At 55.9% G+C, this 26,502-nt stretch overlaps 2 protein-coding genes across 3 annotated transcripts in view; one reads left to right on the plus strand and one right to left on the minus strand.

Annotated features, from left to right (window-relative positions):
• Positions 1 to 777: 777 nt before the first annotated feature.
• Positions 778 to 15,281, plus strand: CYTH3 (cytohesin 3). Of its 2 annotated transcripts, XM_068969608.1 has the most exons (12): positions 778 to 825; positions 1,220 to 1,286; positions 3,852 to 3,970; positions 6,390 to 6,470; positions 7,189 to 7,301; positions 7,381 to 7,529; positions 7,814 to 7,925; positions 8,252 to 8,254; positions 11,694 to 11,770; positions 11,853 to 11,924; positions 12,003 to 12,157; positions 12,389 to 15,281. In XM_068969608.1, exons 1-12 carry the CDS (start codon positions 788 to 790, stop codon positions 12,459 to 12,461), a joined length of 1,059 nt encoding a protein of 352 aa, XP_068825709.1. In that variant the 5' UTR covers positions 778 to 787; the 3' UTR covers positions 12,462 to 15,281. The 2 variants fall into 2 exon arrangements, with proteins under 2 accessions (XP_068825709.1, XP_068825708.1); XM_068969607.1 differs by lacking the exon at positions 8,252 to 8,254.
• Positions 15,282 to 15,773: 492 nt separating this feature from the next.
• Positions 15,774 to 26,502, minus strand: part of USP42 (ubiquitin specific peptidase 42) — a 37,746-nt gene continuing 27,017 nt past the window's right edge. Inside the window, exons 12-16 of the mRNA XM_068967187.1 lie at positions 24,356 to 25,069; positions 24,129 to 24,223; positions 21,119 to 22,588; positions 19,575 to 19,876; positions 15,774 to 16,602 (exon numbers count right to left, since the gene is read on the minus strand). Coding sequence (XP_068823288.1) covers positions 16,562 to 16,602; positions 19,575 to 19,876; positions 21,119 to 22,588; positions 24,129 to 24,223; positions 24,356 to 25,069 — 2,622 coding nt within the window. The 3' untranslated portion in view covers positions 15,774 to 16,561. The remainder of the gene's footprint in view (positions 16,603 to 19,574; positions 19,877 to 21,118; positions 22,589 to 24,128; positions 24,224 to 24,355; positions 25,070 to 26,502) is intronic.

A 26,502-nucleotide genomic window follows, 5' to 3' on the forward strand; every position in this document is an offset into this window, starting at 1 on the left:
TAAAAATTTCCTTGTAGTTGAGAGAGAGTTTGTGAAGCTTTTTCTTGTATGGTTATCTGTCATTCTTGGAAAAATTAGGTAACCCAGAATATGTGCTTTGGTTGAAAGTATATTTCAAGGCTAACATTCCAGCGTGGATGTTAGTGATCACAGTGACCCCAGAGCCTCGTGTGGTTCTCACGACCTCACTTCTGAGCTGAGGCCGCCAAGGCCCAGGAGCTCAGAGCCGGCTCAGTGGGGAGGACCCGTCCCTCCGTGAGGCCTGGGTTTGCCCGAGGCCACAGGCAAGAACCTTGACGCCTCCTGGGCTCTGTCCACGGTGCTGCATCTCACCCAGGGTGACAGGATCATCCGGAGACGGTGGCTGGGGGCCTGGTACTGACCTGTGTGTGTCTGGCCCAGGCCGTCCTGAGACCTGGGTGCCAGCGCTGGCAGGTGGGCGAGTGGCGGGACCTGTTGCTTCCTTTTGCTGTTGGTACCCTTTTACCCCTGTGATTTTACACACGCACACTCTAGACTCTGCCTGCTGGGCCCCCCTGCTCTCGCTCTGATGGGAGGTGGACAGGCGGTCATTTTGTTTGCTCCTGAGTCGGGGTGGCTCTGACTGGGAGGCGCTCTGTGTCAAGAAGAGGTCCTGGTTTCTCCACACTTGTGTTGTCCCAGCGCATCCGAGGGCAGCTAGAACCTGGGGGCCTGAAAGGTCTCCGGGAGGTGGAGGCCCCTCTGTCAGCCCCACAGCGCGCCCTCTCTGTCTCAATAGAGGCTGAAGTATGAAATCGCAGAAGTGATGACGGAGATTGACAACCTCACGTCGGTGGAGGAGAGGTGAGCGGCCGTGGCTGCCCCTTCAGGCCGCCGTGGTGATGGCAGCGGAGGGGGCCGGGCCGGGGGCGCCTGTCGGGGCCTGGCCCTTCACCACCACCCCTCACTGTCTGGCCTTGCCACTGAGGACACAGGCACAAGCCCCTCAGAAGCACCCTGCCCCGACGTGCCCTCTCTCTAACGGGGAGCTCTGCTTCCGCTTAGCAGTTCATCACTGTGAAGGGAAGGAGCCTTGTGGCCGCCCTGAGCTGCACCCACCCGGGAGACTGGGGGCCCCTCAGGCAGGGGCGTTGGGGGGCTGTGGCCGTTCCATCCCGAGCTGTCTTGTCAGGACACGAACTCCTTGTGCTCTGTGCAGACGTCCAGTAACAGCTTCTCCATTGTTCCCCACGCACAGCAAAACAACTCAGAGGAACAAGCAGATTGCCATGGGAAGGAAGAAGTTCAACATGGATCCCAAAAAGGTAAGCAGCCGCCACGAGCACGGCTGCCCGTGTTATTTACAGATATCCACACCATGAGTCCCTATTCAAGGGTCTCCAAAGGGAGTTTTCTTCAGATACAGCACGTCTGCAGGCGCAGGAGAGTCTCATTTAGCTGGGTGTTCCGGCCGCCGTGAGAGTTTTCCTCTTGCTTCCTGATTCTCTGCTTACAAGGTGTGAGTCAACTCCAGATCGTTAGGGCAACAGTTTTGTGAACTTGGTGATGATCTGATATTTGGGATTTGTAACAAGAGGCTTTTGTGTTTTTTCCCTTTGGAAGTTGAGTTTACAGAGTAGATGCAACAAGCACTGGAGGGAGGTGATCTAACAGGTGGAAGTTTTCAAAACCAGGCCTTCAGTTCTGGGGGCAGCACGGGGGAGGCCGTCCAGTTCGTGGAGAGAGTCAGGTTTTCTCTCATAACAGACAGGCAGGGTAGTATCCCCGCTCGGCCTGAGATGCTCACTGTCAGGGCCTAGGAATCCGATGAACTCTGCATCACACCTGCAATAACAAGGACTAAGGTTTACTGAGAAGTAACTGTCAGGAGCTGTGCAGAGCACAGCCGAAAAAAGAGAGCAAAGAAACCAGAGCTCACAGTAAAATCTGGCAGCCACGGCCCCACCGTGGGCCCACGGCCGCAAGGACCCCCAGCAGGGAGGCAGCTGCTGCGGGGGGCTGGCACGGGTGGCCACTGGGCACCACCCTCGCCGGTATCACAGCCACGATGGTCACAGAGACCTGTGTCCCCGGGGAGCTTTTGCTGGTCTGCATCCTGGACCTTGGGCTCCTCAGAGCCCCGCTCCCTGCAGTGTTGGGGGCACAGAGTCTACCATCTTGCCCATAGCCCGTCGAGCCCTCACGATGAGGGCTCCAGTGAGGCCACGGGGGGCGGCCCTGCCCCTGACCCCTTGGCATGGATTTGAGGTCAGACAGCCTCTGCCCAGCCCGCCTCCCCACCTCACTCCATCCCTCACCCGGGCACCACCCTCGTCCCTGGCGTTGTTTTCCAGGAATCTGGGTGAGGGCTGTGCTCACCTCTCATCAGAACACTCTGTCCCAGTGTGTCTTCACACTCTGAAAATGGTACCCAGGTGGCTGTATCCACTTAAGCTCCCACCAGAAATATAGGGCAGTTAATTTAGGATTGTCAGACTTACTGGGTTTCTTCAGTAAACTTTTTTTTTTTCTTTTGAAGAATAACATGGTACACAGACTTTAAACGTACAGCTTGAAGAATTTTAACAAATGCAAATACGCATGTAACTACAACCCAGACCAAGATGCAGGGCACCTGAGTGTTGCCTTTTTAAAAGCTTACATAGGTGGAATTACAATATACTGAGTCTTCTTACTCCGTGTCACGTCTATAGATTTTATCCATGCCTGTGTTTGTTCCATCTGGTCCTGTGGCCTTTCATCATGTGAATGTGCTAGAATGTACTTGATGGTTCTCTTACTGGCTGCTGGGTTGTTGCCAGTTTTTAAAAATTCCACATGAGGCTGTTGGGGCCGTTCACGTGTTTAAAAAATTAATGGGCTTTTCAGGTGGATCATGTGAGGGAGCCCTGGCCTTGGGCCTTTAGGCTTTTAGCTAGGCCCTCTCTGCATTTGTAGAAACAGTCTCTGGGCAAACAGACAGCAGAATTCCCTCCTCTCTTAAAAGCTTCCTAGTGTGTATGTTGAAACTAGCTCAGCAGCTGTGTCGGAGGTAGACTGTGCTCTCATTAGGGCTTCCTCCGAGCCAGAGCACTGCCAGTGTGGGTCCAGCAGGCGCTCGCAGGGACCGTTGGCTGGTTCCCGCAGGTCCCTCCGTGGCCGTGGATTTGGCTGCCCGAGCTCACTGGCACGGTGACCGAGTACTGTGTTCAGCCACGGGTGGCGGTACATCCATGAAGACAGCTTACCCTGCAGGCTGCCTTCTCGCAGCAGAGGTGGCCTCAGTGTCGAGTGGCCCCCAGGACCCAGGGCATTTCTCGCAGCAGAGGTGGCCTCAGTGCCGAGTGGCCCCCAGGACCCAGGGCGTTTCACTGTGTGCTGGCGGCTGCCAGGGCTCCTGCCATCACGTCTGCATTCACAGCAGGAAGGAGGAGGGAGGAGCCATGCTGCTCAGGAGTCCCCTTCTATATCAAAAAACGAGCAGCTCTCCAGGGTCCTCCTCACAGACTTAATCTGTTTCTTTGACCCAATCTGTTCACAAAGTCGTTTCAAGTTGCAGGGGAGGATGGAGAGGGGGTGCTTGGGACTGGTGTTGGGTCGGCCAGCTGCATATGACGAGCTCCTCTCACACGCAGCACAGACCCTTTTCCTGAGCTGGGGAAGCTCTGTGTCGTGGCTCCCTCTGCCTTTATAATGTCTGGTGACTTAGGAGGGCTTATTCCGCAGCCTGTCTGTCCTTAGCCCGGTCGCTTCTCTTTGACGGGTGAGATGAGTTCAGTGATGGGAGCGCCCCACTGGTCGTGTCAGTTCGGCTGTGTCCAAACCAGCGAGGCGGCGACACGTGGTCTCGGGACCTTCCTCAGCGCTGCTTCCTCCACGTTCCTCTCCAGGGAATCCAGTTTCTAATAGAGAATGACCTGCTGCAGAGCTCCCCGGAGGACGTGGCCCAGTTCCTGTATAAAGGGGAAGGCCTGAATAAGACGGTCATCGGGGACTACCTGGGTGAAAGGTGAGCTCAAGGGGAGACGGCCACCCGCCTGCCCAGGCCGACCCTTGCATCGGGGTCTGTCACGAGGGCTCCGGGGGTGCCTGTGCTCCTCAGGACTGAGCGAGCCCCGCGGAGCCACATCCTCCCCTGTGTCTTTGTGAGCAGGGGCAGGGGGCAGTCCTGGGGCCAGGTGGGGTCTGCGCTCCTCTGGGGCCCTCTGCTTACCCCGGGGACTGTAGCAGAACCCAGGAGGCCGCTGCTTGCCCCAGAAAGCATCGTGACCTTCTTGGGATGTTTTGCACAGAAGCCTCGGCTCTCTCGGCGGTCGTCTTGCCCCTGTTAGTTGGGGGTATGAGGAAGACTTAATGTTGCAAAAATGGCAACTGCCTACACCTTGATAAACAAATTTAACATACTCCCTAGCAAAATCCAAGCTAATTTCTTTGTAGAAGTTGACAAGCTCATCCTATAATTCATACAGAAATTCAAGGACCCCAGAATAGCCATAGCCATCTTGGAAAAGAAGAACAAAGTTGGAAAAGTTACACTTCCCAATTATCAAACAGACTAAAGCTCCACTAACGAAGACAGTCTGGTGTAAGAACAGGCATGTCGGTCATCGAACAGAGTTGAGAATCCAGAAATAGACCCTCACATAGACCGTCCAACGAGCTGCCGAGTCTGTTCGGGTGGGGAGGTAGTCCTTTCAGAACATGGTGCCGCGACCACTGGAGACCCACACGCAGAAAGACGGCACTGGATCTCTCACCAAAGACCTAGACACGAGCACTGAAACTATAAAACCCTAAGAAGAAAACCTCGTGATGGATCTCTGTGGCCTTGGATTAGGCCAGGGTTTCTTAGATAGGACAGCAGAAGAGAAAAACAAAATCATCAAATTCCAAAACATCAGTTGCTTCGTAGGACATCATCAAGAAAGGGAGAAGACAGCCCACAGAATAGGAGGAAGTATTTGCAGGTCAGAAATCTGATCAGGACTTGTATCCAGTATATAAAAAGAATTCTTATAACTCGGCCATAAAAAGACAGTCTTCGATGGGCAAAGGGTCTGAATAGACATTCATCCAGAGAGGATATACATACCTAGGCGTATGATAGGGGACTTCCCTGCTAGTCCAGTGCAGGGGACGCAGGTTCAGTCCCTCGTTGGGGAACGAGGATCCCACATGCCATGGGGCAACTAAGCTTGTTCGCACGCACCGCTGCAAAGCGCCTGTGCAGCCAGAATAAACAGGCATAGGACAAGGCCATGAGCACAGTGGCCAGTAAGCATACGGTGAGGTGCTCAACATCATGAGTCATCAGGGAGATGCAAATCAAACCACAGTGAGGTAGCCGTTCACATCCACTAGGAATGGCTGTTCTTCAAGATCATAAATGTTGGTGAGGATGTGGAGAAACTGGCACCCTCATACATGGCTGTAAGAAAACAACGATGGTGCAGCCATTTTGGAAAGTCATTGGCAGTTCTTCCAAATAGTGAACTTACCATGTGAGCCCAGGACCTTGCTTTCTGGCTCGTGACCCTGGAGGAGCCGTCTCCCGGCTCTGAGCCTCAGAATCCCGCCTGGGAGGTGGGAACGGGACTAGCGCCTGCTTCGTGGTGGCCCTGAGGTCGAGGCTCTGCACCACGCACCTGGGTGGGTGCCTTAGCGCTCAGCACAGGGGACTCTGAACCTTGGCAGTCGGGCCTGTATTTGGGGTCTTACCGTGACTCGTACTGATTGTGAAGTAAACTCCACATCCTACTGGGTCGTCTCCTTTGAGCTAAGCTTGAAGACAAACGCACTGTGAAAAATAACTTGTCTTTTAGTCATATGACATGAAATCTCTTGAACACTTGCTTTCAGTTCAGTGCAGTCCCTTGGTCGTGTCTGACTCTTTGCAACCCCATGAACTGCAGAACGGCAGGCCTCCTTGTCCATCACCAACTCCCGGAGTTCACCCAAACTCATGTCAGTGATGCCACCCAACCACCTCATCCTCTGTCGTCCCCTTCTCCTCCTGCCTTCAATGTTTCCCAGCATCAGGGTCTTTTCAAATGAGTCAGCTCTCCGCATAAGGTGGCCAAAGTATTGGAATTTCAGCTTCAACATTAGTCCCTCCAGTGAATATCCAGGACTGATCTCCTTTAGGATGGACTAGCTGGATCTCCTTGCAGTCGAGAGTCTTCTCCACCACAGTTGAAAAGCATCGATTCTTTGGCGCTCAGCTTTCTTTATAGTCCAACTCTCACGTCCATACATGACCACTGGAAAAACCATAGCCTTAACTAGACGGACCTTTGTTGGCAAAGTAATGTCTCTGCTTTTTAATATGCTGTCTAGGTTGGTCATAACTTTCACTTGCTTTAGGAAATGTCTAATGAAACGACTGAAATGACATGCAGTGAGGCTGTAAAGTCCATTTTCTTTCCTAGGGATGAATTTAACATTAAAGTTCTTCAGGCTTTTGTGGAACTCCACGAGTTTGCTGATCTCAACCTCGTACAAGCCTTAAGGTGAGCATTCATGCCCTGCGCGTGAAGGGAGGCTGGGCGGGAGAGTGGCTGGGCGGTGACCCTCCGGGTAACTCCAGCCACCAGAGAGAGAAACGGGGGCGGGCCTCTCCTGCCTCCACGTGGCCCAGGCTCTGGCTCCGCTCCCTGTCGCTTTGCCTTCTCTCTCTTTGCCTGGTCTTCGGCAGTTGTGGGTGTCCCCCTTCCCACCTCTGGGTGCGGTCTCAGTGCCTGGGCCCACTTTACGCCACTTTTGGCTTTGCCCACTAGCCATGTGGAGGCCTAGGGTGTGCCTAGGAGGGTGTGGGTTTTGTGCCCGGGAGGCCGCCCTGGCCCAGGATCCCAGCCTCGTTGGCAGGTGCTGGTCTCAGCCTGTCTCCTGTGTCCTCTGCCGCAGCGCCCGCCCTTTCCTGGTGACTGCTCCCCCAGCTGTGAACTGGGGTGGCCGCTGTCTTTCTGTGGGCTCAGCCCCTGGCCTTGGCTGAGGGCCGCACTGGCGGGTCCAGTTTGAGATGACGCGTTTTGAAGACGGTGTCTTGGGGAGGGGCAGGCCTGGCGAGCCTGGGGTGCGGCCACGAGGACCCTGTTCTTTCCATCAGCTGCAGGACCTCCCGCAGACAGCGGGCGCGCCTTGGGGTCCAGGGGGTCAGTGTGCTTCGGCCCCCCGGAGGGCCTCTGGTCTTGGAGATGTCCACCCACCCCCCTGTTCTCGCCCCTGCAGGCAGTTCCTCTGGAGCTTCAGGCTGCCGGGCGAGGCGCAGAAGATCGACCGCATGATGGAGGCCTTCGCTGCTCGCTACTGCCTGTGCAACCCCGGCGTCTTCCAGTCCACGGGTGAGTGCGCGGCGGGTGGGTGATGCGCGGGCGCCCGGGCTGGGCCCGTGCTGATGGCCCGCGGCGCTGACCCCCCCAGACACGTGCTACGTGCTGTCCTTCGCCATCATCATGCTCAACACCAGCCTTCACAACCACAACGTGCGCGACAAGCCCACGGCTGAGCGCTTCGTCACCATGAATCGCGGCATCAACGAGGGCGGGGACCTCCCCGAGGAGCTGCTGCGGGTGAGCCGCCCCGCCATGCGCCCCTCCTCCCCGTGCACCCCACCTCCCCGTGGACCCCCGTGTCCCCTGCCCCCTCCCCAGGTAGCCGCCCCCCGTCCCCGCCCCGTGTTCCTCTTCCCCGGGCCGTGTCCCCCTCGTCCCGTCCCCACCTCTGCTCAGGAGCGTCAGGCCCTGCCCTTGCGCCCAGGTCGACGGCCTTTAGAGGGGCCCTGGGCGCGCCCTGGGGGGCTTCGCGGGGCGGCTGGTGGCGCTCGGCCTGAGCCCCGGCCGCCCTCCCTGCGCAGAACCTGTACGAGAGCATCAAGAACGAGCCGTTCAAGATCCCCGAGGACGACGGCAACGACCTGACGCACACGTTCTTCAACCCCGACCGGGAGGGCTGGCTCCTGAAGCTGGGTGAGCGGCGGCGCCGGGGGCGGGACCCCGCCGTGGCCCCTCCGCCCGCGCCCGCGCCGCAGCCCCCGCGGCGCCCCGTGCGCCTCCCCGCGCGGCCGGAGGCGGCGGCTCCCCGAGGTCCCCGCACAGCGGCCCCTGGCGGCCAGGCGCGCCCGCGCGGCGTCTGCTCCGGCGGCCGCGCCGCCCCCGGGCGCCCGCCGCCTCTCTTGGTTCGGTGTGGCTGACTTTCGATGCGTGGTTTAAATGTGCCTTCTTGTTGTTTTCCTTCTGCCTGTGGCTCCCACCTTTCTGTTCTGTGATGGGCTGTCCCTGCTTGTCCTGCGTAGGAGGTACGTACCCAGCGGCTTCCTGCCCTTTGCCAGCTGCTCTCTCTTCTCCTGTCTCTCTGTCGGTTCGTGTGAAGCTCCGACTTGCTTGCCATCCATCTGGCCCTCGTGGCTTCAGACGTGCCGGGCTCACTTCATCCTCCACGCAGGGCAAGGTGCCGCGGCCGCGTCGCCCCTCCGCGGCTGGGCGAGGAGTGAGGGACCGAGGCGCGTGGAGATGCCGGGCGGAGACAAGCTCGCCCCTCCGCGGCCTTGGCCCTGAGCGCATCGCCCGCCGCCCATCCCGCTAACCAGGCAGTGCGTGTTTGCACCACCTGTGCAGCGTCCAGGCGCGTGTGTTAGAACACGGGTGCTCTCGTCTGACCTCGGAAGCTAAGCAGGGCCAGGCCTGGTTAGTACTTGGATGGGAGAAGCGTGTTAAGAACCTCTTGACTATTGACAAACAAGCAGAAGAGCATTTATATATTCTGGGCCATCTTAGGGGTCCGTAGGGAGTTATCATTCTGGTGGGGGTTGAGATTCCTCCTCCTGGTGACATTAGGGCCTGTGAGATGAGCCAGATGACGCAGGCACTCTGCAGACAGTGTGTCAGACACCAGGGCCTACAGGAATGCTGGTGGCTTGAGTCTTTAACCAAGAGGGGATGAACATGGGCCTGGTGACAGCGTGGCCAGTGTAAGAGTGTGTAGCGTGGGGCGGCTGTCCTGATTTGGGATCTAGCTCTCACCTTTCTCTGGCTGTGCCAGGGTTCGGAAGACTTTTGGATCTTTGCCTAAAAAGCCAGAAGCGTAGCAATGGCCCTGGGTAATGCCTGAGTGACCTTCCAGACACACCTGGCTTTGAGATCCCATCCAGCCTGTGCGCCTGGGATGAGGATACGAGGAAGGTGCCCAGAAGAACAGCAGCTGCACTTGGGCTCTTCCTGTTCTCTGTCGCCAGCAAGGGCCCCCCGGGATGGTGACAGCACAGGCCTGCCTGGCAGCCAGGGTGCCCCCAGTGCCCCCTGGGTGACTCTAAAGACTGAACTAGATGTCTGACACCAGGGCTCGTGTTCCAGCCTGTCATCTGGTCGAGCAGATGACCGGACCACAGCATTGGGCCAGGGCACCGACAGGCACAGGGCTGGCTGGTGCCCAGGAGGGGCCAGGGGCCCAGGGCTTGCTGCTCACCCGTTCCTGCGGCCCCTGCTGTGTCCTCAGACCCAAGGCTGAGGGCCACAGAGCTGGTGACAGCTCAGGTCGCACCTGCAGCCCGGAGCCTCAGCCCCTGGGGCTGTTCTGCTCTCAGAGCTGTTAGCGTCCCCCAGGGTGTCCAGTGCACAGCTGGCTGGTCAGCGTGCCAGACTCCTGCCTACGGTTCTGACCCCATGAAGGGTCCCTGGGTGTTGGTCCCCTAGGGACCCAGGAGGCGGGTGCTGAGGCCGTGTTAGGCTGGGCCTGGGTGCACACCTGTACTTAGTGAGGACACACAGCCCTAGGCCCCTGAACGGCCTACACACGCAGGCAGAGAAGCCAGAACTGTGGCGTGTATGTGCTAAGTTAGGAACCGGAGGTCCTAGCATGACCTCGCTTGGGGATTGGTTGTCGTAAGTTAATCTTAGAGGAGACCGTGCTTTCAGGAGGCCAGGGTGCCCTGCCAGAGCAGAGCCTGGTGATGGTGCTTCATGATGGTCCTGTAAATACCGTGTAGTCACTGTGTTTTGAGAGTGAGTCAGATGTGTTAACACAAGAGTTTGGTTGGCACAGAGCTGGCGTGCAGAACAGGCTTGCGTGGTATGCATGAGAGCCCGTGTCTGCTGACAACTATGCAGCAGCAGGCGTTTACAGAGAGAAACGGGCTGCTTCTATCCATACTAGTCAGGAGCAGCCAGGCTCCTTCCTGCAGGGGTGTGTGTGTCTGTGTGTGTGTCTGTGTGTGTGTGTCTCCTTGTCCCGAAGCCCAGTCACAAACACACGCTTGGGCAGAGCTGGTCCATCTCCTGCAGCAAAACCTGCTGGAGCTCAGAGACCAAGAGGGTCACCGCCGCCACCCTGTAAGGGGGCTTGGGGCCGGGCCAGGCTCGGGTCCACCTGACCACACACCTCCGTCTCAATGCCCACTGCCCCTGGCCCAAGAGGCTCCCCTGGTCTCAAGACCTGGACCAGGGGTTGGGCTCCTCCAGACGTGCCACTGAAGTTGGGTGTAGCAGGGCAGGAGTCTAGGTGCAGAAGAGTCTCGAGGCCTTCCAGGAGAACAGAGAGCCCTGCCCATGGTTCGAGACACACCTTGAGGGGGTGGAGGCCTTGGGGGTTGGAGGCATGAAGGGGCCTCAGGGTACGAGGGCCCCCAAGGACAGTGGAATTTGGACAGATGCTTCTGACGGGGATGGAAAGTGAGATTAGGGGAGCAGGGGAATCTGGGGACCCTCTTCACGGCATAACTGAGGCTGCCGCCCCACACACCTGCCCTGCCTGCCCAGCCAGCCTGTGGCCATCATGAGGATAGACATCTCATCAGTGACCCAAGGGTGAGGGTCCCAGTCTCCGAGGACCCCTCAGTGGCACTGAAACAGCAGGCGGGGCTCCCTCCCTGCAGCTGGGTGTCTGCGTGTGTCTCCTCCCCCCAGATCTCCCCAAATGTCAGGCCTTGTGCCTCAATTTCTGGACAGCCTTCATGTCCCCCCATGTCCCTGTCTGGGCTCCTCAATCTCGGGGACCAGGTCCGTGACCCTCAGCCACAAGGGTCTCACCTGTCTGCACCAGGGAGCCAGGGGGCGGGGCAGCTGCTGCTTACTTCATGCTGGTGGATCGCAGACATCTGTCACCAGGCGCACGTTCTCTCTTTCAACTTTTGTTTTTAAACTTCATGTCGGAAGCAGAGACTAGAAATAGAAATGGAAACCAGTTGGTTTCTACTGAATATTTGAGAGTGAAAGGTTTCTTTTCTGTAGTTTGAGGAGAGTGGGTGCAGATGAGCTGTGTGTGTGCATGTGTGTCCCAGATCTTGTTAAGAGATTAATTCAATCTAATAATTCCCTGGGCCAAGGCCATAATCGATTTTGATGGATCCCAGGGCCGCCCCAAGTCCTCAGTAATGTGATGACGGTCCTGACGTAACGGGATTAAGTCCTGGACAGACCGGCAGCGGCGCTGACTTCATCCTGTTGTCATTTCCATGTGGGGAAATTAAGACCATTCATCACGACTAACTCTTCCAGGAAGCAGACTTGGGAAACGCTCGGGTCATCTGGGTGCCCTGCAGGCGGGCGGGGGGTGCATGCGGGCCCCAGCAGCCACGGGCAGGCCAGGCTGCACACCGTGGCCAGGATCTGGGGCAGAATGTGAAACGTTTTCACGAAGGAGGAACTGTAAAACCCAGCTCGGCCCCAGTGGCATTTCTGAAAAGCACAGTAGCTCGTGTAGGGCTTGCTCTGCCCAGACTCACGGGGTCCCTCTGCTCTTAGGGGGGCGCGTGAAGACCTGGAAGCGGCGCTGGTTCATCCTCACCGACAACTGCCTCTATTACTTTGAATACACGACGGTAAGCGCAGGGCTGCGGGTCCTCCAGGTCGCGGGACCCTCGGCGGGTGCGGGGGAGGCTGGCTGAGCGCTTTGTCCCGCAGGATAAGGAGCCCCGGGGAATCATCCCGCTGGAGAACCTGAGCATCAGGGAGGTGGAGGACCCGCGGAAACCCGTAAGCTGGCTTCCCCGCCGCCCGCCCTTCCCTCCCGCTCCCCCAGCACCAGGTGACAGTCCTGTCTGTCTCCACCAGAACTGTTTCGAGCTGTACAACCCCAGCCACAAAGGGCAGGTCATCAAAGCCTGTAAGACAGAGGCGGACGGCAGGGTAGTGGAGGGCAACCACGTGGTGTACCGCATCTCGGCGCCCAGCCCGGAGGAGAAGGAGGAGTGGATGAAGTCCATCAGGTGTGCCCGGGCCCGCCGGGCGGGGCCTGTGCTGTGGGCGTGTCAGGGGCGGGGCCTGTGCGCTAGGTTGGCCGGGAGGGTTGGGCTCTCGACTGGTCGGGGCGGGTGAGGCCCCAGCTGGGGCTGTCAGAGGGGCGGGGCTGTTGTCGAGCGCGAGTGGCGCTCTTGGTGGGGCCTTGTGTGTAGGACTGCCCCTCCCATCCTAACCCAGTTTTTTTTACCCTCTCCCAGAGCGAGTATCAGCAGGGATCCTTTCTATGACATGTTGGCCACGAGGAAAAGGAGGATTGCCAATAAGAAATAGAGCTTTCCTGGTCTGAGCAGCAGGTAAAAGTAAACTGAAACCCCACAGCAGAGTGACTGGGGGCCCCTCCACGACCCCCTGGACCACCCCGACGGCCTGCCCTGTCTCCTCCGGGACAGCAGCCCCTGCTGATCTCAAGAGGCCTCACGTCACCCCTTCCCGCCGCCGCCCTCCCAGCTCCGGGTACATCCTTCTCGAAGCCCCGGCCTGCAGCTGCGCCTGGTGGTCCAGCCTTGAATATCCGCGGGGCAGACTAGGGGCCACACGTGCTCCTTGGTGGCAGTGGCGGTGTTGGCCGTTCTGGAAGCCACTGTTTTGTGTCATAACAGGAAAGGAAAAGCTACCACTTTTTTATTGAGTTTTTTTCTCAGATATATAGGATTATAGCTTTTATACGCCTTTTTATATTCTGAAATTATAATGAAAGATACTTTCTAACAGTAGTATTTTTAGAATGGCAGCTATAAATTTAACTTCTGGACACACGTATATACTGTGCACTGAGAACAAGTTACATATACACATGCAGCAACTGGGGAGTGGGGTGCCGTGCTCAAGGGGAACCCGAGGGCGCCCCCTGGTGGAGGGAGACGCCCGCGTCCTTGAAGACGCGGCGCTGGGCAGGGTGGCTCCAGGGGTCCCGTCTTCTGAGTCATCCAGCTCCGTCTTCGTGGCCCCGCAGATAACTTTTACAAAGACACAAATCATTAAATTTTGGTTTGGGGTGTTTATCCTGTAACTGCTGAATCCCAGGACGGACAGTGTATGTATTGAACCACATGAAACTGCTCACATTTGACCCCTTGCTGATACCCACAAACAGCAGTGTCACGCGGTCCAACCAAACACATGGTTCAGGCCAGCTGTGACCCCTGTCTTCACTACTTAAGGCCTGTTGGCCAAACGAATGCTTATAACGATCAGATATATTAATGTAATGTGTAGACATACAAGGAACTAGAGACAATCTTCCTCCGAGTTTTGAGAGATTTGACATATTACAGGAAGGGAGAGAGCAGGCTGGGGAATGAAGGTGTATAGCACTTACGCTTTTCTGTAAATAGTTTAAAACCCCAAATATGCACTGGTGGTCGGACTGGCGAAGATCCCTGACCAGGAGGTTGCCGGGTGCCGCTGGCTGAGGGAGAGGTGCTCAAGCGTGCAGTGAGGAGCTGGGCCCATCACGCCGCAGAGATGGCCCAAGGGTGCACAGGTGGGGCATTCAGGGCCGGGCCAGTGACATGCCTCTTGTTGTAAGTTTCATTTCCACCACCAGAACCCCCGCACATTATACGTAGGACCGCCTCGCCCACATGGGCTGTTCCGGTGGAGGGTCCCTTCCCTGGGGGACCTTTCCCTGCCCCACTGTGAAGGCACCCACCTTGTTCAGTTTGTACACCTGAGAGGTCATCACCTCTCCTGTGCAAAGGCCAAGTTCAAGAAAGACCACCTCAGCCTATGCATAGAGAGGTAAAACAGAGAAAATGTTTCCTGGGAGTTGCCTCGATGCTGAGACGGAATGGCTGTGGGCTCTCAGCCTCGTGCAGCTTACAGTCACACTAAACTGCATGGGGGCCACGCCCAGGACTCTCCACCAGGCATCAAACTGACTTTTTTGGTTCATTTCCCAAGCATTTAGGCTTTGCTACTGTACCGATACCTCAGATTCAAACCTATAGTTCTGAGAAAGGCAAGTCAGCATTCTTGACATGCCTGACTGGCATATATGCAACTCTGGCCCCAGTCTTCGGTGAAAAGACGCTGCCCAGACCACCCGACCAAACACTGCTGACGACACCGGCAGCGCCCGCCCCTCGGGCCAGCCCTGCTCCTGGGCTGCCTGGGGCACAGGCTCCATCAGTATTTTGTGTGGGACAACCGATCTCTCTCTCCTTTGTTTGATCCAGGTAGAACCCTGGGGATACAGGACTTTCTGTCTTTTGGGTCTGCATCAGGGTGGGGTTGAGAGAAGTGAGCAGAAGGAAACCTCTGTAAGACATTTTCTCTGACCACTTGTGAAGGAGCCTCACCAGACGGCTGTTTGTCCAGAAAGATGCAGAAGGCCGTGGTGCTCAGGATCTGTCCCTTGCCCTAGGAGTGTTACGTGAAGTCATGGAATTGCAGGTTTTGTTGTGACAGTATTAACCTGACAGGCTTAAGGTGTCCTCCCCCCACTAAGCCCTCAGATGGCCTGGTCCAGAAGCCCTGCTGGGTCAGGGCTGTGCGGGGACAGGTCTGTGGCTGGTGGGCCTGGTTGCCTGGACCTCGGTGTGATCCTGTTCACCCCCCTGCCACCCTCCCGTCTGCACTCAGTGCTTGAATTACTTGCCTTGTCCCAACTCTGGCCAAAGAGCTTCCCTCCAGCGACAGGGCTGGAGGCAGGAAAGGTCTGCTGGGTGGGAGGCATGGCTTCCACAGCCCGACTTGCCCCCATTAACATGTGGGGTTTAAGTGGACACCCTGGGCCCATACAGGCAGGTGTCCTCAGGATCACAACATCCTTGAGCAGTTTAATGTGGTACCAAACGAAGTCCAAATAGGAGCTATTTATAGATGAAGCAGCATTTAATGCTGCATATAAAGCAATGCATATTTTTCAAGCTAAAATGCATATATCTACGTAGATGTGCTTTGCTGAGAAGTTAGGTCTGTTGTAGACCAGAAACCACACATTGTGATTTCTCGTTTTATTTTCTCTTAGAAAACATTTCTATTTACAGTAAATAGTTAATATGTAAATAATGTACATATATGTTGATTTCTGGAGTGTTTGTTATTCAATGTACATACTCTACAACGTGCATGAAGAAATACCCTTTTATCTATTGATAATTTTGTTGTAAAGTGAAAGGTAAGCCTGGAGAGTGTATGGTTGTCAAATGGCAAATACTATGTTCATTAAATAAAAACACAGTTAAAATAAGATTGCGTATAGCTGGGTTCTTTAAAACAGGGGGAGTGTGGGTGAAGCGGCCCACGCCGGACGCTCTCACCAGTGGGGCCGAGAGCCCATGGCTGGAGCTTTAGAAGTTTTAAGAAAGTAAATGCAGAGAAAGAAGTCCGTGAGAAGTGTCTGCAAGCAAATGCGGAAACAGCAGTAAAAAAAATAAGACACAAAAGGTTTAATTTGCTGCCATTTATATACTATATAAATTTTACATGCTGTATATTTACAGTGGGGCAAGTGCTTTTTTAATCTTTAAAAAAACAAAGATCAAACTTTAGACATCTCTGAACAACACAAACTGTATAAACCATACAGATTATTCAGATACAAACTGTATTAAATACAGTTTTCCCCACTCCATCTCCTGATGCAGGACCAGTGAATTATAAGTGTATCACAGTTTGATAGCATATCCATATTAAAAATAAAATCACAGTATGATTTTGTCTGTAACTAGAAACTTTAAGGGACCAAGCTGACAACTCAGACTCCAATATCATAGTCAAGACAAGAGACACTGTATAAAAAAGTGTTATGTAATAAAAACATACTGTAGGCCTTACAAATAATGTTTGGATTATACATTCATAATGTAAATACTCATCATAACTGGTAAATTGATTGGAATAGTCCCACAAAGTTCAAAAACAGAACTTGTCTATAAAATACGGCTTCAAATCTTGAACACAACTAAAATACGAAGCAGGTTAGTTTCTAGTGTCAGACGTTACAGAAAACAGACCGCTCTCAAGTCTAGCCGAGAGCTTGTGAATCTTTAAATAAAGTCTTTAAATTAAATATACACGCTGTCAGTTTGAACTTTTAATAATTCCATGGTTTCCCGGTTGGTCTTGCACCGGATGTCTAACTTGGAGGAGCATTGCATGGAATACGAGTGATCAACCTGAGTCTGTGATTAAGCAGCATTTGAGATGTTCTAGTCCAGGGCGTTATTTTTCAATGTGATTTATATACACAGTTTATAGATTTACAATGGTCAGCAGTTGTAGAAAGTGTTCATCCGTTTGGAATAAGGGTAATTAAGAAAAGGTAAAAACTAAAAAAAAAAACGTCCTCCATGGTAAAATCTGTACAGTATTTACTAAAGAAGCACCACGCAGATTTGAACAAAGTTATTTTCTCTATTTATAATTTAAGCTGGGTTGGGGATGGCTTCTGTTGAACACGGTGAATCTGAAAGACAAGAGGCAGCCGAGTCAGTGATCCAGAGGCAGGAAGTGGAACCCAGGGCCTGGTGAGCCCCAGCTGGGCTGTCTTCCATTCACGTCCCCCCACCCCTTCGCAGATGCCCCAGGTCTCTAGGAAAGCCCCCTGGCCTCCCTGCGGGCAGTAGCTGGGAGGCCAGTGGGGAGGGCGCCCTCTGCTGGGCACTCGGAGCCGCCGCCCTAGGAAGAAAGTCTGCGAATTCCTCAGCGGGGCTCAGGGCTTTCCCCTTGAGAACTCGCTGCTAAGCGTTCACTGGCCCCACGGTGGTCCTCTGTAGACAGTTCAGTCAAACCTCACCTTGCTGAGGAGGAGTTACACATTTGGGCAAAAGTCCCTCCCCCACCCCCGCTGGCACCACTGAGCACCAGGCCTGGAGATGATGCTCGAGGCTTTGATTTGCTATAAAAAAGCACCCAAACCTCATTCAGATCAAGCCAAGCCCTTCTCGTCTGAAACAAGCGCAGGGTGGGGAGGAGCAGGGCGCCCAGAGCTCAGGACAGGGGTCTTGGGAAGGGGCCCCCTCCTTCAGGCCCTCAGGTAGGGCTGTGAAGAAATGGCTTCTCCATCTTTCAAATGACTTAAGCTTCTGACCTGCCCTCGTTTTCTCCAGTGAGGGAGAGTGTGTCTAAGGCCCTGAACCTCACCCCTCTCAAGGGCTGACTCCCCACCTGCTCCCATGCAGCCCCAAGCTCCCTCCTCAGGCCCCTCAGCGGCTCCACAAACGGTCAGGACAAACATGCAGAGAAGAAAAGAGCTCACCATAACTAGTGAAGTTTTTGTTTTGAGGCCAAGTTTTCAATCACCTAGAAAGCAAAGGTTAGGAAACATTTTAATGATGTTTTGGCAAAAATTTTAGCGCCTGTGCTCTGTGCGTATCATGTCATTAACTTAGAAGCAGTTCTCAAACAGGCTCGTTGCCTGAAATAAGTCCTACACGAGCTGTGCTTCCAAGGGTTTCACTGAAAACACGCTTTTACATGGTGACTCAGGGCCACGTCCCCGTGGGAACAGCCCAATCTGATCCCAGCAAACCCATCAGCATTTCAACCCTGGGTCAAAGAAATCCAGAGCTTGATGGTGCCAGAGAACAGGAGTCTGGAGGAAAGGTCAAGGCACCAGCAGGTAAAGAGGTCCGTCCTCTGAAAGGTGACAGAGGTCAGGACAGGATGGGCATCTGAGCGTCATCAGATCGAGGACAGGAAAGGGTCCCCCCGCCTGCAGCCCCTGGAGACCTGCATGTGGGCCACCACATGTCCACTACCGGGCTTTGCATGCCACCTACTGTCCCCCGAGCCAGCTCTGTGGGTGAGCCGTGCCCATGGTGGGCTGGCGGCCTCTGGCTGTGGTCCTCACCACAGACCTGCAGCCTGAAGGGGAAGATTCAGGCAGACACGCAGAATCCTGAGGACCTGCCCGGACCACTTCACCACATGCAGTCAGAAGGGACTCATCTCATCCAGCCCCTGGCCCAAACCGTGGAAATGTTGGTGGAAACCAAGGTGGAAATGCACATTGTTGCCATCTTAACAAACACAGCAGAGGACACCTAGCTTCCCTTTCCTAATGGCCCCACGAGTCTTCTAATTTGCTCCAAGCATCCCTGGCATCCACCCCTCCCCAGACACCCCACCTATCATGATCTCTGCTTCTCCCAAACGCCAGTGCGCTGTGTGGCCATCTGTCCCTCCTCTACCAACCATGACGTGACTGTGGGCCATGGGAGGGGGTCCTCCTCTAACCAGCATGACACCTCCCTGGGTCCAGAACACGGTAGAGAACCCATGGTCTCCGGGGCTCCCGGACGGCAGGCAGGGTCACAAGGGGGCACCTCGGGGGTCAGGGTGGGTGGGGGGTCAGCAAGCTGGTCCATGGAAGGCCCAGGCCGGGCTCCGCCAGCTCCACGGGGCCACAGACGGACTGGGCTGCAGCGCAGCTTTACTGACACATCAATTTCACAAAATTTTCATGTGAAATGAGTCTTCTTTGGACTCTTCCAACCATTTAAAGGAGAAGCCAATGGCAACCCACTCCAGTACTCCTGCCTGGAAAATCCCATGGACGGAGGAGCCTGGTGGGCTGCAGTCCATGCGGTCTCGAAGAGTCGGACGCGACTGAGCGGCTTCACTTTCACTTTCATGCATTGGAGAAGGAAATGGCAACCCACTCCAGTGTTCTTGCCTGGAGAATCCCAGGGACGGGGGAGCCTGGTGGGCTTTCTTCTATGGGGTCGCACAGAGTCGGACACGACTGAAGCGACTTAGCAGCAGCGGCAACCATTAAAAAATGTCCAATCCTTCCCAACCGGCGGGCCACGTGAAAGTGGCGTCCCGCCCTCGGCCCGGCCCCCTGCAAGGCTCAGCACTCCTTCTAGGGTCGAAGGTCAGGGGAACAGCTAAGAAAGCCAGAAGGGCTGCGTACAGGGCGGTCAGAGCAGGAGAGGCTACAAGTGGGCCAAGCCCTGCAGGGCAGACAGGAATCCCAGAGCCCGGCAGGCTGCGGTCGCCCGGGACCCCCACCTGCAGCCGTAGCCCAAGACCCGGGCCAGAGGCGTGACACCTGCACACCGTCACCAGACAGACTTCTAGGGTCTCCTCACAACGGACAGGGGTTCAGGACCCGGGAGAGAAAGGAGGTACCACAACAGTATTTCTGTCAAACATGGCGTCTGAACAGTTCTGTCCCCAGTCAGACGCCCAGGGCCACACGCAGCACGGGCTCCCGGCTCTGCCTCGCTCAGCTTTCCCACCAGCCTCGAGGCGCCGCGCGAGGCCTCGCGGGAGCCGGGTGAGGACGCGGGGCGGGGCTCAGCGAGACTGACAGCTGCTCCGCCCTGTGAGGCTCCTTCCTCGAGCGACCGCCTCCTCCCGAGGGAAGGGCGCCTATGGCCGCCACTCCCAGCGCGCCCCCTCCGCGGCCGCTCGCCCCGCGCGCCCCCTTACCCTGGCCGCACTCGGACAGCCGACACCTGACCTCCCGGCTCTCCATCCTGAAGTGTTTGGTTTTCTCACAGAAAGGTGCCGCGCCCTCCAGCGGCAGGCCGTCTGCGAGGGGGAAGGCGCCCTCCGCTCTCCGGAAATGGTCCACAGTCTCACAGCTGGCTGCCTTGGGCAAGCGCGGTTCTGAATCTCGCCCAAAGTCCTCTGATTTCCTCGAGTGTCTCTTCTTTTTCTTCTTCTTCTTCTTGTGTCTGTGGAGGTCAGCGTCAGAGTGCGCTACGGAAAGGTCTGAATCCTGCTGATGCCTGCCGAAGACAAAGCCAGGACTAGGGCCACTAGGAAAGCAAACCGCCCCAAGGAGAACTGGTCCTCTCTCTGACCCACACCCACTTCTGCGGACACTCAGCACGCACACACAAGTGAGGCTCTCCTAATTAAACATGCGGTTTTCACTGTAGTAATTTAAGTCCAGGGTCATAAACTCACCAGTTTCAACCTGTCCCCACCGCAGCCTTCAACTCTGGGGAGAAGAGCTCTGGCCAAAGCACCAGAGGAAGGAAGGACTCCACCACCTTTTCCTGAAACTAGTTAGTGGCTAAAGGAAAAAGTATCTTTGCCGGGTGTGTCAGGCACACAGAAGGAAGGAGGTTTGATGTCCTTTTCCTTCAAGTAACCACTCTTCACCTGTGGCTTCTGGTAGGTAACCTCTTCCCAGGGTTTCGCTCTTAAGAGACACCAGTGTATAGTAACTGTGTGCTCAGTCCTCTCCTCACGGAGAAGTCATTTTCCAGAAAGCTGCTGACCAATTTAGCTTTTAAAAAATACAAGAACTTCCCAATGAGATTTCAAACTGAGAAATGCAGAAATGGAAACTCAGTTTGAAATCTCACTGGACAATTTGTTGGAGAGTATCAACAGACGTAGAATTATAACTACATCTGTGAATAAATAGGTTAACAGTCAATCCTAAAGAAAATCAACCCTGAATATTCATTGGAAAGACCGATACTAAAGCTGTAGCTCCAATACTTTGGCCACCTGATATGAGGAGCAGACTCATTGGAAAAGACCCTGATGCTGGGAAAGACTGAGGGCAGGAGGAGAAGGGGACAACAGAGGATGAGATGGTTGGATGGCATCACTGACTTGATGGACATGGGCTTGAGCAAACCCTGGGAGATGGTGAAGGACAGGGAAGCCTGGAGTGCTGCAGTCCATGGGGTCACAGAGTCGGACACAAATGAGCAACTAACCACCACCACCACTGTGAAGCTGGACAGCGCCAAGCTTCACCTCCTGAATGCCGCATGTGTACTCAGAGTTACAAAGGACCAACTAAACACAGCCACGTCTTGAAAGACCAGGTTTTTGGGTGTTTTATAAAACCACATAATAAGATACCGCTTAAAACAGAGCTAAGGTTTAGGAATCGATAAAAACAGGGCAGTCCCAAACCCCCCGAGATGAAAGCTACGCACGACAGAGCCCTCACCCATCCGCAGGCTGGGTGCGGAGGGCGCACCCCCCCACACGCAGCCGCCCCTCACCTGGAGTCTCGGTCCCGGTGTTTGTCTTTGGATTTCTTTTTCTTCTTCGACTTTTTGTGCTTCTTCACTTTGGGCTCCTCTACAGGGTCCTTCTGTAAGCTTCTCCAGGCTTTCTTTTCTACGTGACTCTCATTCTCGAAGCTATCGTATCTCCGTTTCCGTGACTTAACGTTGTCGTGTTCGTGAAACCGCGTGGCCAGGTCGCAGCTGCCATCTTCAGCCCCGAAGCCGAGCCTGTCGTGGGCGTATTTGGCAGCGGGGTGTGGAGGGGGCACGTGGGCCATGCCCGCCCGGGGGCTGCTGAAGCGGTGCCGGTCCCTCTCTTTGGCCGCCAGCTCGTAGCCCTTGCGGCCTCTGTAGTGGTCCTTGTAGGGCCGGCCGCCGTAGGGCCCGGCCCGCTCGTACTCTCGCTCAGCGTGGAAGGGTCGCCAGTCCCGGGGCTCCCGGCCGGGGTACAGGGGGGACCTGTCGTGGTGGTACCGGCAGCGCTCCCAGCGCAGCCTGTCTGGGTAGTACTTCTCCCGGGCCCAGGCGTGCTCGCCCTCGGCGTGGTGGTAGCGGCCCCACTCCTGGTCGGGGGCGCCCCTGCTCCGGGAGTGGTGGTGGCCCGACCTGGCCAGGGAGCTGGGGCAGGGGGGCTGTGGGGCCAGAGCGCAGGGCTCCAGCCGGGGCCGCTCAGACCGCGGCCGCTCATGCTCCCGGTGAGGCCGCTTCCGCCGATGCTGCACCTCGGTCCTGCTCCGGCTCTCCCGTGCACGCTCGCCACTGGATGAGCGGTCCCTTCGGCTACGGTAATGTCCTCGGTCAACCTTTCTGAGGCTGCTGACCTTCTCCTGGACCGGACACGGCTCTGGGGCCTTGTGCCCGGCCTTACTGTCTTCCCCTCTCTCACTGCTGCTGCGCTCGGGGGGCCCCTCAGGACGGTTTTCTGTGGTCATGTCTAGCTGCGGAGAGGGCACCTCATCTGTGGACACCCCCGTGCTCTTAGCGGGACCCTCCACCTCTGAGCCTCTGTCCCGACCGCTGTGACCCAAGGGCTCGGGCTCACGGTCGCCCTCGGAAGGCACAGAGGGAACCGGGCTCAGCCTCCCTGTGGCTTCTGCAGCCACCGGGTCCGGGGGCCGCTCTGGTAACGTCCCTCCCACATCTGGGGACGGTTTGCTCTGATCATCTGTTAAATTCCCAGGGTCACAGGGTGCTGGAAGCTGATCGTCCCCGAGGGCATCCTTGTCGGGGTTACAAAAGGTGCTGACACTCGGCACAGCCTCCTCGGGTTCTGCCGAAACATGTTCAGAGACTTCTTCTTTGGTAGGTTTGATGCTGGGGTCCGAGGGCGGCGAAGCCTTCTTGAGTTTGCTGCTGAGATTCGAGACAGGCTCCAGGTTGTCCTGGGCATCGCCGGGAGGGGAGCAGCCGGCCTCCAGCTCCGCCTCCAGATGCTCCAGAGGCCTCTCCTCCGAGCCAGGTGTCCTGCAGCCCCGCAGAGACAGAAAAGGACAGGGGTCATTTACTCTCTGGGTTTTTGTCAATGGGCTACAGGGACGGACAAACACTTCATTCATTTACTGAATATTTTATGGCTTTACTGTATCTGGCTGAAACCTAAAACTGGGCTTATCATTTTTGGAAACTTCAAGTTTTCTCATTGTACATAAATGTAAAACTTTCTATCAAGCCTACTTAATTTTTCAGTAATAACTCTGCAATTCTAAGTGCCTCTGGTTTTCAGATATTTTTCTAATTCTTCTCAGTAACTAAGTCCAGACCATCAAAAAAGTCAAATAATGACAGGGCGCTTACTTTTTCTCTGGATCCCTTTTCTCCGAATTTTCCTGGAGCCTCAGAGACAGAGTAGTTACCTCCCAACAGAGCCAAGAGCTCCCTGAATTACCAACAAACTGTGAGGGACCACTGCTGCAGTAAGCGAATTCTGCCATGCTTTTGACGGACTCCTCAAGTTAAGGAAAGCTGCCAGAAAACAAGAAAAAGCCTAAAGCGGGCCCCCTTTTCGGTCTGGGAGAGAGAAGACACGCGAGGTCACTACAGAGGCTCAAGGTCGCACGTGCAGCTGGGGCAAGCATGGCTGGGGTGTGACCGTCACAGGTCACCTGTCATGCTGCTCACGCACGTTCCACCTGAAGACAAGCTGAGCGACGAGGACAGCCGTGCTGCCAGGGACTGAGTGCTCAGGCTGCCCTCTCTGTAGGCTCAACTGGGAACGTTCCTAACTGGGGTTCTTGCTGAGGGCACATCCCCCTCAAAGGCCCTTCTGACACAGAGTGCATGGAGGTTGTCCCTGTGATGGGGGAGACCAGCGCACCAGTAGGGAGGGGCTGAGGCAGGCAGTTCTGCAGAACAAGCCAGGCGCCCACGGCCCGAGGTCCACGTGGAGAAAACCTCAGCTCTGTTACTGGCCCCTTCACAGACACCCCCAGGTGTCCAGCTAAAGACAGTCACACCTTGGCCGAGAGCTGTCCTCCAGGAGGCCATCATGGCGTTGACGTGAGGTGACGTGACCTGACCTCTGCGAGGTGCTGGCTCCCGGGCTGTCCACCTGGTGACCGTGGCTGCCGCCTCACGGCCCTGCCTTTACTCCCATCACGTTATGTACGCTGAGGTCAGGACACTGACGTGTGTTTTTAAGCATAGAGACACACCGCACTGACCATTAATTTAATCTCAGAGCTCTAGAGAGAGCATAACAAAGCCTTTGCTCCTGGACAGAGCAAGACTCCCAGCCCAGCCCCTCTGCACACCCTCGGGTGCCTGTTAGGGGCGCTGAGTGGGACGTGCTGGCTGGTCAGACATGTACTGACCCAGCACGGGGGGAGGCTCTGCGGGAGAGGAGGCGGGCGCTGGACTAACAGGCCCCGGTAACTGTTTACCTGACTCTCCCACCAGGCAAATCAACGAGTTCTACAGATGCTTATTCAAGAAGGCTCATCCTGGGCCTTCCGTGAGCAGACGCGCCCTGCTCCCGCATCCTGCTGCCCTGGGACAGCCGTCTTACCTAGTCTCCTCTGCCAAGCCTTTGGCTTTGCTGCCGAGTTTGAAGGTCTCTAAGATTTTGTCTTCTGGAAGAGGTGGCAAAGGAGCAGGCATCAACTAGGATTAAAAAAAGAAAATGTTTTTCAGCTGTGAGTGCCACGCCCGTGCCTCCTGAAATCCAGCCATGTGACCCGCCGGACACGAGGGCAAAAGGGAAGCCCGCCTGCCCGCCAACCTAAAGCTGCTCACCTTCCCAGGGAGGCCGTTTGCCTTGGGAAAGGGGTGTTCTGAGTGCAGCGCAGGCTGGCCTGGGCAAGGGGCCCCGTCTGAGGGCAGGCCATTTTCCATCGGGTCGCTGTCCGGACTAGTAGCACCATTTAGAGCCACGGGCTCTCGGAGCTCGTGCGGGGAGGCGTCGCCGTCTCCGGCGTCTGGAGCAGGGGAGCGCACGCTCTCGGTCAGCCCGCGGCCGTTCTCCTGGCCGAGGCCCTTGGCCTCCTCGTCAGACTCCTCGGAGGACTCGGCGCCGTAGGGGACCAGCACGCCAGCGCTCAGCCTGGGCCTGCCGTTCATCACGGGCCTGGAGCAGGCCTCCCTCGGGGCCGTCTGCTTTGGGACCTTACTAGAGGCGGGCGGCGTGGGGGCACTCGAGGTAGACTGTATTGCACAAGAAGCGGTAATGGTAGAAGAGGGGGCGGGCTTGTTGGGGTGCAGCTCCAAAGAACTGCTGTGAAGGCTAGACTGACACTGACCTTGGCGCACAGGCAACTTGTTGTGAATACTGATCGTGATTTTCTGTTTCTTGGGGTGTTCTGGAATAACTGAGGGCCTGCTAACTGACCAGTTCTGAACAGACGGGGAGGCGTTCACAGTCCTGCTGACACTGGAATTCCCGCTGGGGCCTGACATGGGGCTGCTCGGCGTCTCCTTCGGCGGTCCCGTCCCATTCAGGTGAGGGGGGTTCTGGGGACAAGCAGACCACAGCGAAGTGAGAGCTCCAGAAACCGCCAGACTCAGAGACCTGAGGCGGCGGGCCTTTCCCACTCCGGCCCTCTTTTCTTTCTCTCTGAGGAATGAGGAACACCGCCCCTCTCACGTGGGCCTGCCCGCCCCGGACCTTTCACAGGCCCCCGTTTTCTGGGAATCAATTTCTGGTAAACAGGGACAATGGCTTTTGTCAGAAAACAACCCCCAGACCAAACTCTTCCCGCTCTGGCAGAAAGCAGCAGGTCCTCTTGGGCATGGAGAAAAACAGGTTCTCCTTTGTGGTTCTGGGAGCCCCTGGCAGTTCAGGCAGGAGGCGGCCAGCCCCGGGGACTTCCCAAGGCCCCAGGAATGCGGCGACAGTCGCTTAGCCATCCCTGCCTCTGTGACCTCCCACCCTTACTTGAGTAGTTCTTTTGCTCCATATCCCAGCTTTTGCTGCTAAAATCCAGAAGTTGCACACCAGTGGTCATGGGTGAATTCTGCCTCATAGAGGAACTTTGTTTGGCCTTCAAAATGTTTTCTTAAGTATCTGAATTAGTTGCTAACTTACCACTGGATAATGGCTCAGCTGATAAGGCGTCTGCTTACAGTGTGGGAGACCTGGGTTCAATCTCTGGATTGGGAAGAGCCTATGGAGAAGGGGAAGGCTACCCACTCTAGTATTCTGGCCTGGAGAATTCCATGGACTCTACAGCCCATGGGGTCTCAAAGAGTCAGACACAACTGAGTGACTTTCACTTTCACACCGAAGTCTTAGCCGCTCATTTGTACCCAACTCTTTGAGACCCCATGGACTGCAGCCCACCAGGCGCCTCTGTCCATTAGATTTTCCAGGCAAGGATACTGGAGTGGGTTGCCATTTCCTTCTCCAGGGGATCTTCCCGACCCAGGGATCGAACCCGGCTCTCCTGCACTGCAGGCAGATTCTGTACTGACTGAGCTACAAGGGAAGGCTTCATAGTTAAACAAAAACATCTCTTGACCAGTCAACAGCAGCGGCCCCTCCACACAGGGCAGGCGCTCTGCAGCTGGTCTGTCCCGCACCACTCAGGCCTAGCCCAGCCCAGGACCTGCTGCCTGTCCAGCTCCCTACAGCACTGAGGCTGTGACTCCCTGTCAGCTGAAAGGCTGTCATGGCACGATGGCACAGGTGGCAGGATTCTTCCACGGTGTGTACAGGCTATTCCAACATGTCTGCAGTTTGAACATTCATGTCAAGCAAAAGCCAGGCCTCCACTGAGGATGCCGATGTCACAGGAACCAGACAGCATACTCTCCACTCGCTCTGAGCAGCCCTCAGGGGTGTGATGGGGCCCAGCCTGACGGCAGGCAGAAAACGTCACACCCCTGAAAGGGCTAAACGGGGGCAACGGAAGTGTTCTTTCTGTACAAGCATCTCTCTCCTGGAG

Source organism: Capricornis sumatraensis, chromosome 3 (assembly GCF_032405125.1).
Source record: "Capricornis sumatraensis isolate serow.1 chromosome 3, serow.2, whole genome shotgun sequence".
NCBI classification, from domain to species: Eukaryota; Metazoa; Chordata; class Mammalia; order Artiodactyla; family Bovidae; genus Capricornis; species Capricornis sumatraensis.